The 9,793-nt window shown below is 55.7% G+C and overlaps 1 protein-coding gene across 1 annotated transcript in view; it reads right to left on the reverse strand.

Moving 5' to 3' along the window:
- PA2G4 (proliferation-associated 2G4) overlaps nt 1-9,793 on the reverse strand; it is a 28,340-nt gene extending 18,547 nt beyond the window's left edge. Inside the window, exons 1-6 of the mRNA XM_082298993.1 lie at nt 9,683-9,793; nt 7,503-7,631; nt 5,999-6,104; nt 5,688-5,757; nt 2,544-2,636; nt 2,187-2,250 (exon numbers count right to left, since the gene is read on the reverse strand). Coding sequence (XP_082155119.1) covers nt 2,187-2,250; nt 2,544-2,636; nt 5,688-5,757; nt 5,999-6,104; nt 7,503-7,631; nt 9,683-9,770 — 550 coding nt within the window. The 5' untranslated portion in view covers nt 9,771-9,793. The remainder of the gene's footprint in view (nt 1-2,186; nt 2,251-2,543; nt 2,637-5,687; nt 5,758-5,998; nt 6,105-7,502; nt 7,632-9,682) is intronic.

Below are 9,793 nucleotides of genomic sequence, written 5' to 3' on the forward strand. Positions count from 1 at the left end.
TGCACACCAGTGGGCTGTACTGGGCTGTACTGGTCTGTACTGGGAGCCCCAGTGCCATTCCCCACCGGTGTCCAAGCCAGGCCCAATTCCCACGCTGGGCTCCGCAGGATCCCGAGGCCATTTTGGGCCAATTCCTCCCCTTTTCCCACACTTCGCTCCGAGCCCAATCCTGGGAAGAAGCCCCGGAATTCCCAACACACTCCCGAGCCTGCGGGAGCAGAATTCCCGGAATTCCAGGGGATCGAACCAAGAAGGGCCGGATTGAAGGGCGGCTGCCTGAGAGGGAGCAATCCCGTGGGAAAAAGGATCGGGATGAGCCCCCGGATCCGGCGATCCCAGAGCACTCCAGGGGCTCGGAGCAGGCTGGGAAGGAGCCCTTGGGATGGTTCTGGAATGGCCAAAGGGATCCCGCATCTCATTCCCGGATTAGCGAATCCCTAAATCCCAAAACCGAGGGGAAGAGGCCAAAGGCGGCGGCTCCGGGTGGGAATTTGGGGCCGAGGCGGCTCCGGGCGGGAATTCGGGGCCGAGGCGGCTCCGGGTGGGAATTCGGGGCTGAGGCGGCTCCGGGTGGGAATTCGGGGCCGAGGCGGCTCCGGGCGGGAATTTGGGGCCGAGGCGGCTCCGGGCGGGATCGGCCCCGGTGCAGCCGCTGCAGCTCCGGGCTCGGGGTGCGCTCCCGGCTTCTGCCCTGGGATCCCTTTTCCCTGGGATCCCTTTTCCCTGGGATCCCCTATTCCCTGGGATCCTATTTTCCCTGTTATCCCCTTTCCCCGGAATCCCCTCTTCCCTGTGATCTCTTATCCCTGGGATCCCCTATTCCCTGTTATCCCATTTTCCCTGGAATCCCCATTCCCTGGGATCTCTTTGTCCCTGGGATCCCTTTTCCCTGGGATCTCTTTTCCCTATTATCCCTTTTCCATGTTATCCCTTTTCCCCTGGGATCCCCTTTTCCTTGTGATCCCCTTTTTCCCTGGGATCCCCTTTTCCCTATTATCCATTTTCCATGTTATCCTATTTTTCCTGGGATCTCTCTTCCCCTGGGATCCCCTTTTCTTTGGGATCCCCTTATTCCCTGGGACCCTTTTTTCCCTGGGACCCTTTTTTCCCTGGGATCCCTTTTCCCTGGGATCTCTTTTCCCTGGCATCCATTTTTCCATTTTATCCCCTTTTTCCTGGAATCCCTCTTTCCGTGTTATCCCTTTTTCCCTGGAATCCCCTATTTCCTGGAATCCCCTTTTTCCTGGAATCACCTTTTTCCTTGGAATCCCTCTTTCCATGTTATTCCTTTTCCCCCAATCCCTTTTTCCCTGGGATCCTTTTTTCCTGGGATCCCTTTTCCCCTTTGTTCCCCTTTTCCCTCTTTCCGTGTTATCCCATTTTTCCTGAAATCCTTTTTCCCCTGGAATCCCCTTTTTCCCAAGATCCTTTTTTTCCCTGGGATCCCTTTTTTTCTCTGGGATCCCTTTTTTCCCTGGAATTCCTTTTCTCTGGAATCCCTTTTCCCTGGAATCCCTTTTTTCCCTGGAATCCCCTTTTTTCCCTGGAATCCCCTTTTTTCCCTGGAATCCCCTTTTTCCTAAAATCCCTTTTCCCTCTGATCCCTTTTATCCCTGGAATCCCCTTTTTTTCCAGGATCCCTTTTTTCCCTGGAATCCCTTTTTCCCTTGGATCCCCTTTTTCCTCTGATCCCTTTTTTCCCTGGAATCCCCTTTTTCCCTGGAATCTCTTTTTCCCCATTATCCTTTTTTCTCTGGAATCCCTTTTTCCCTGGAAATCCCTTTTATCCCTGGAATCCCTTTTTTCCCAGGATCCCCTTTTTCCTAAAATCCCTTTTCCCTCTGATCCCTTTTATCCCTGGAATCCCCTTTTTTCCCTGGAATCCCTTTTCTCTGGAATCCCTTTATCCCTGGAATCCCCTTTTTTCCCAGGATCCCTTTTTTCCCTGGAATCCCTTTTTCCCCATTATCCTTTTTTCTCTGGAATTCCTTTTTCCCTGGAATTCCCTTTTTCCCTCGGATCCCCTTTTTCCTAAAATCCCTTTTCCCTCTGATCCCTTTTTCCCTGGAATCCCTTTTTTCCCTGGAATCCCTTTATCCCTGGAATCCCCTTTTTTCCCTGGAATCCCCTTTTTCCCTGGAATCCCCTTTTTCCCTGGAATCCCCTTTTTCCCTGGAATCCCTCACCTTCAATGGGTGTGCAGTGGAACGAGTGCGCGATTTTATTCCAGGCCTCCGTCACTTGTGTGTTCTGGGAAAACAAAACCAACAAAAACATGGAAAAAAACCCACTTTGAAGGAGGAAAAAATTCCCACCCCAAGCAGGAATTTTCCTTTAATTCTCTATTCCGGCATCAATCCCACAACTTTCCCAACCACCAGCTGCTTCCACACCTAAAAAAAAAACCCAGCAAAACCAGGGCCAGGATCCCATTTTCCCACAAAGCCGCTCCCAAGATCCCGCAGGGAATTCCCCAGGTTGGGAATTCTGCCCCCCCAAATTCCCCAAATCTCTGCGGTGATTCCCAAAATCCCGGTGCCCACCTGATTCCCGGGTTTCACCAGGCGCAGGGCAGCCTCGGCACACAGGTGAGCTGCCTTGATGACGTCGGCTTTGCGGCCCGACACGGGCTTTTCCTGGGCAAAAAAGGTAAAAAATGGGGATTTTTCAGGGCTGGGATTTGGCTGGAAGTGGAAATTCCAAGGTTGGAATTCGTTCCGTTCCTTGGGAGAGGCGGGAATCCGGCGGGGAGGCGGAAAAACGGCGCAGCTCCTTCGTTCTTCCCTCCTTCACCAGCCCCAAATCCGCTCCCAAACGGAATTCCAGCAGATTCCCAATCCTGGCATCCCCCAATCGGGATGGATCAGGATTCCCAGAAAGTCAAAACCACGGATTGGGAAGATTCCAACAGAATTCCAGTGGGGAATTTGGGGTTTCTCCTCATCGAGGGGTCCTCAAAGCCATTCCCGAGGCAGCTCCGTGCCTTTGCCAAGGGCGCGCCGCGGGATTGATTCCCGGAGGATGGACGGGAGAACCGGAATTCCCAAGGCAAAATTCCAGCGGAAAAGTGGGAAGCAGGGACTGGTTTTGGGGAATGGGAATGGGAATGTCCATCCTGGGTCATTGCAGCAGGAAAAGTGGGAAGGGGGAACTGCTCCTCCAAGGCTCTGGGATGGGGCCACCTCGGATCCAGAGATTTTGGGATGGTGCCACCTCGGATCCAGAGATTTTGGGATGGTGCCACCCCCGATCCTGAGATTTTGGGATGGTGCCACCTCGGATCCAGAGATTTTGGGATGGTGCCACCCCCGATCCTGAGATTTTGGGATGATGCCACCTCGGATCCTGAGATTCTGGGATGGTGCCACCCCCGATCCTGAGATTTTGGGATGGTGCCACCTCGGATCCAGAGATTTTGGGATGGTGCCACCTCGGATCCTGAGATTTTGGGATGGTGCCACCTCGGATCCTGAGATTTTGGGATGGGGCCACCTCAGATCCAGAGATTTTGGGATGGTGCCATCTTGGATCCAGAGATTTTGGGATGGTGCCACCTCAAATCCAGAGATTCTGGGATGGTGCCATCTTGGATCCAGAGATTTTGGGATGGTGCCACCTCAATTCCAGAGATTTTGGGATGGTGCCACCTCGGATCCTGAGATTTTGGGATGGTGCCACCTCGGATCAAGAGATTCCAGGATGGTGCCACCTTGGATCCAGAGATTTTGGGATGGTGCCACCTCGGATCCAGAGATTTTGGGATGGTGCCACCTCAAATCCAGAGATTTTGGGATGGTGCCACCTCGGATCCTGAGATTTTGGGATGGTGCCACCTCGGATCCTGAGATTTTGGGATGGTGCCACCTCGGATCCTGAGATTTTGGGATGGTGCCACCTTGGATCCAGAGATTTTGGGATGGTGCCACCTCGGATCCTGAGATTTTGGGGTGGTGCCACCTCAAATCCAGAGATTTTGGGATGGTGCCACCTCGGATCCTGAGATTTTGGGATGGTGCCACCTCGGATCCAGAGATTTTGGGATGGTGCCACCTCAAATCCAGAGATTTTGGGATGGGGCCACCCCCGATCCAGAGATTTTGGGATGGTGCCACCTCGGATCCAGAGATTTTGGGATGGTGCCACCTCGGATCCAGAGATTCTGGGATGGTGCCACCACGGATCCTGAGATTTTGGGATGGTGCCACCTCGGATCCTGAGATTTTGGGATGGTGCCACCTCGGATCCAGAGATTTTGGGATGGTGCCACCTCGGATCCAGAGATTTTGGGATGGTGCCACCTCGGATCCTGAGATTCTGGGATGGTGCCACCTCGGACCCAGAGGCTCTGGAGTGGTGTGACCTTGGATCCTGAGATTCCAGACTGGTACCACCCTGAATCCAGACACTCCAGGGCGCTGCCACCTGGGATCCAGAGGCTCCAGGGTGGTGCCACCCCAGATCCTGACACTCTGGGATGGTGGCACCTCGGATCCAGAGATTCTGGGGTGTTGCCACCTTGGATCCAGAAGATCCAGGGTGGTGCCACTTTGGATCCTGAACCTCCAGGGCATTGCCACCTTGGATCCTGAGGTTCCAGGGTGGTGCCACCTTGGATCCAGAGATTTTGGGATGGTGCCACCTCAGAGCCAGCAATTCCAGGGTGCTGCCACCTCAGATCCTGACACTCTGGGATGGTGGCACCTTGGATCCAGAGGCTCCAGAGTGATGCCACCTTGGATCCAGAGGCCCGGGGGTGTTGCCACCTCGGATCCAGAGGTTCCAGGGTGGTGCCACCCCAGATCCTGCCACTCCAGGATGGTGGCACCTTGGATCCAGAGATGCTGGGATGGTGGCACCTCGGATCCCAAGGTTCCAGGGTGGTGCCACCTCAGATCCCGAGGTTCCAAGGTGCTGCCACCCGGCATCCCAAGATTCCAGGGCACTGCCACCTCGGATCCCAAGGTTCCAGGGTGGTGCCACCTCAGATCCCGAGGTTCCAAGGTGCTGCCACCCGGCATCCCAAGATTCCAGGGCACTGCCACCTCGGATCCCAAGATTCCAGGGCACTGCCACCTCGGATCCCAAGGTTCCAGGGTGTTGCCACCTTGGATCCCGAGGTTCAAGGGTGCTGCCACCTTGGATCCCGAGGTTCCAGGATGGTGCCACCTGGCATCCCAAGGTTCCAGGGTGTTGCCACCTTGGATCCCAAGGTTCCAGGGTGTTGCCACCTGGCATCCCAAGGTTCCAGGGCACTGCCACCTGGCATCCCGAGGTTCCAGGCTGGTGCCACCTCAGATCCCAAGGTTCCAGGGCACTGCCACCCGGCATCCCGAGGTTCCAGGGTGTTGCCACCTCAGATCCCAAGGTTCCAGGGTGCTGCCACCTGGCATCCCGAGGTTCCAGGGTGCTGCCACCTGGCATCCCAAGGTTCCAGGGTGTTGCCACCTTGGATCCCAAGGTTCCAGGGTGCTGCCACCTCAGATCCCAAGGTTCCAGGGCACTGCCACCTCGGATCCCGAGGTTCCAGGATGGTGCCAGCTGGCATCCCGAGGTTCCAGGGCACTGCCACCTGGCATCCCGAGGTTCCAGGGCGCTGCCACCTCGGATCCCAAGGTTCCAGGCTGGTGCCAGCTGGCATCCCGAGGCCGCCCCGTTCCCGAGGAGACACCCCCCGATGCCAAACCCACCTTGGAGGCGCCGAGCACGAAGGTGTGTGCCACGTTGGCGATGAAGCCGTCCACGTGCACGCCCAGGTCGCTGCAACACACAGGGAAAAGGGGAATTCCGGCTGGATCCCACGGATCCAGAGGCACCAGCACCCAGAATGCTGCCCCAAGAGCCGCTCCGAGCTCGTTATTAGGTTTTAATTAGCAACAATTACCACCAGAGCCCACAGAGGAGGTGGGAATGGGTTTTTCCAATGTAATTTGGGGATTTTGGGAAGGATTTGGTGGGGGGGGGAGAGGGAATTGCCATGGAATTCCATCCAAGCACTTACATTTTGACCAAATCGCCGTCCTTGAGGATGTAATCCTGGTCACTCTTGAGCGGGGAGAAGTGACACACACAGTTATTTACGGATATACTCGTCGGGAAGGCGATTCCTGGGAAAGGGAGGAAAAAATCAGGGATTTGAGGGAAAGGGAAGGAAAAGAATCAGGGATTTGAGGGAAAAGGAAGGAAAAGAATCAGGGATTTGGGGAATAAGCAAGGATTCAAGGGAAAGGGAAGGAAAAGAATCAGGGATTTGAAGGATAATCAAAGATTCCTGGGAAGGGGAAGGAAAGAAATCAGGGATTTGAGGGAAAAGGAAGGAAAAAAATCAAAGATTCCCAAGAAAAGGAAGGAAAAGAATCAGGGATTTGAGGGATAATCAAAAATTCCTGGGAAAGGGAAGGAAAAGAATCAGGGATTTGAGGGAAAGGGAAGGAAAAAAATCAAAGATTCCCAAGAAAAGGAAGGAAAAGAATCACAGATTTGAGGGATAATCGAGGATTCCTGGGAAAGGGAAGGAAACGAATCAGGGATTTGAGGGAAAGGGAAGGAAAAGAATCAGGGATTTGAGGGAATAATCAAGGATTCCCAGGAAAAGGAAGGAAAAAAATCAGGGATTTGAAGGATAATCAAAGATTCCTGGGAAAAGGAAGGAAAACAATCAGGGATTTGAGGGAAAAGGAAGGAAAAAAATCAGGGATTTGGGGAAAAAATCAAGGATTCCTTGGAAAGGGAAGGAAAAGAATCAGGGATTTGAGGGAAAAGGAAGGAAAAAAATCAAAGATTCCCAAGAAAAGGAAGGAAAAGAATCAGGGATTTGAGGGATAATCGAGGATTCCTGGGAAAGGAAGGAAAACAATCAGGGATTTGAAGGAAAGGGAAGGAAAAAAATCAGGGATTTGAGGGAATAATCAAGGATTCCTTGGAAAGGGAAGGAAAAGAATCAGGGATTTGAAGGATAATAAGGGATTCCTGGGAAGGGGAAGGAAAGAAATCAGGGATTGGAGGGAAAAGGAAGGAAAAGAATCAGGGATTTGAGGGAAAGGAAAGGAAAAGAATCAGGGATTTGAGGGAATAATCAAGGATTCCTGGGAAAGGGAAGGAAAAAAATCAGGGATTCAGGGAATCAGGGATTTGGGGAAAAGGAAGGAAAAGAATCAGGGATTTGAGAGAAAAGGAAGGAAAAGAATCAGGGATTCGGGGAATAATCAAAGATTCCAGGGAAAGGGAAGGAAAAGAATCAGGGATTCCCAGGAAAAGGAAGGAAAAGAATCAGGGATTCGGGGAATAATCAAAGATTCCAGGGAAAGGGAAGGAAAAGAATCAGGGATTCCCAGGAAAAGGAAGGAAAAGAATCAGGGATTTGAGGGAAAAGGAAGGAAAAGAATCAGGGATTTGAGGGATAATCAAAGATTCCAGGGAAAAGGAGGAGGATTTGGCTTGGAATCCGCCTGTTCTGGGAACAGCCAGGGATCCCAGCATTCCCATCCAGCCCGGAGCAGCCTCACCTTTCTTCATTTCCTTTTCCTTCTTGAAAATCTTCCCGGTCTCTTCCATGATCATGGAATCGCCCTTCTCGCACAGGCACAGCACGGACGCGCCGGGATTCGCCGCCTCCACCACGGCACGCAGGACCCCTGGAATTCCCAAAAAAGCCACAAAACCTCCATTTCATGGATCAGCAGCTCCCAAATCCCAAACCTCGTCGGCTTCCCGAGATTCCACACCCGGATCTTGATGGAAACACCCCTGGGAAAGGAGCGAATCCCGATTGAATTCCTTGATTTGGGAATGTTTGCGGGAAGAAGGAGCCTCCGTGTGCTGCTCCCACATTCCTCTGGGAGAAGTCAGAGCTCCGGGAACAGGTTTGGGAATGACTGGGAGACATCAAAGGAGCGGAGCCCATTCCATGAGTCCCCGTTTTCCAGGGAATCCACCCGATCCTGCTCCCCGGAAAACGCCCCACGCCTGACTCCGGGAAGTTTTGGGAATGTTCCCACCCCAACAAATCCACCAGGAATGCCAGATCCACCAGGAATGCCAGATCCACCAGGAATACCAGCCTGCCCCCCCCAGCTGTGATGCTCCACAGCCCCGATCCCAAAATATTTCAGGATCCTGGAATGCGCCCTCACATTCCCTCCTTCATCCCACAAAGGGGTGGGGGGACCGCCCCTCCTTGGAATTCCAAGGAATCCTTGGCAGCCGTCACCTGTGCTACGGCTCGAAACTCCGCCGCCTTTTCCATGAGAAAGTTGGGAATATTCCCAACATTCCCGATAACATTCCCGATAAAAGCCGGCGGGACGCGGAGCGGGAATAAAACAAACAGAGGGGGGTGGGAAAAAAAAATAACCCCGGATAAAAGGGAAAACCCTCGGAGCATTCCAAGGGATCCGAGGAGCGGGCACAGCTGATAGCAACGCTCCTCAAAGGCCTGACTCCTTCCCGGTGGTTTTTTTTAGGGAGTTGTGGCACTTTTGATCCCTAAAAACCGACAGCTGGAAGGTTTTTTATTTATTTTGCCGGAGCTTTTGTTGCTGTTTGCGCTTCCCAAGGGAGAAGAACCTGCCTGGAGCTGCTTTTCACCCCCGGGAAGGGAGGCGGCCAAACTTCCAGTCTGCCCAGGAGACTTCCCTCCCTTCCCGAAGGGAATGCCGGCTCCCAAAACGCCTCCCGGGACACCGGCAGGAGCCGAAGAGAAGCTCTGGAGTCAGCAGGAAGCGGGGTGGGACAGCGGGGAGCCCCGCGGAACCGGTCGGGGCAGCTCCCGGAGCAGGGACAGGAGCCGGGACACCGGGAACGGCGGCGAGAGGGGGGGGTTAAAAAATAACCGGGAAAGGGGGAGGGGGCGGCAGCTGGAGCCTCATTCCCGGGAGAGGATCTGCATCCTGACCGGGAATGCACCCCCATTCCCGGGACAGAACCCCCATTCCCGGGACAGAACCCCCATTCCCGGGACAGAACCCCCATTCCCGGGACAGGACTCAATCCCTGCACCGGCTCAGGACCCCATTCCCGGGACAGAACCCCCCCAACTGGGGCTGGATCCACCTCCTGACCGGGACAGGACCCCGATTCCCGGGCAAAGCCCCCTCATTCCTAGAACCGAATCCCCCCCATTCCCGGGACACGATCCCGTTCCCGGTACAGGATCCCCCAGCCCGCTCCGGGACCCCATTCCCAGCACAGAGCCCCGTTCCCGGGGCATCCCCCGCCCTCCAACTCGGCCGGGCCCCCACCCCCCGCTCCCGGGGCTCCCCCCGGGGCTCGGCCCCCCCCTCACCGGGACCGGTTGGGGCGGGGGTCAGACCCCGAACAAAGGGGTCCCGGCGGGGTTTGGGGCGGGGGGCGGCAGGCCCGGCCCCGCTCCCCCCGCGCCGCCGGTGCACGTGGGGCGCGGTACCACGTGCCGGCAGCGGCGGCGGCGGCCGCGCGGGGCCGGGGCCCGCCGGGACCGGGTGGGTCCCGCACACCGAGGGGAGGGGGGGGTCACACCGGGACCCTCAGCCCGCGACCCCCACCCCGCCCCCAGCCCCAACCGGCGAGCCCGTGGGGGCCCAAGCCGGGGGTCTCAAGCCGGTGGAGGTGGGGGGGGGGGGGGAAGCTCAGGCCTGGCCGCCCCCCGCCTCAGCGCTCCCCCCGCGCCCTCCCCGCCGCCCCCCCCCCGCCCGCGGCCCGTACTCACGGTTGGCGATGTCCCCCCCCATCTTGTACTTGGTCACCACCAGGTCCTCGGCGATGGTGAGCTCGGCCGCCTCCTCCTCGCCCGACATGGTGGGAGCCCCGCCGAGCCCCC

Source organism: Coloeus monedula (genome assembly GCF_965178545.1).
Source record: "Coloeus monedula genome assembly, chromosome: 30".
NCBI lineage: Eukaryota > Metazoa > Chordata > Aves > Passeriformes > Corvidae > Coloeus > Coloeus monedula.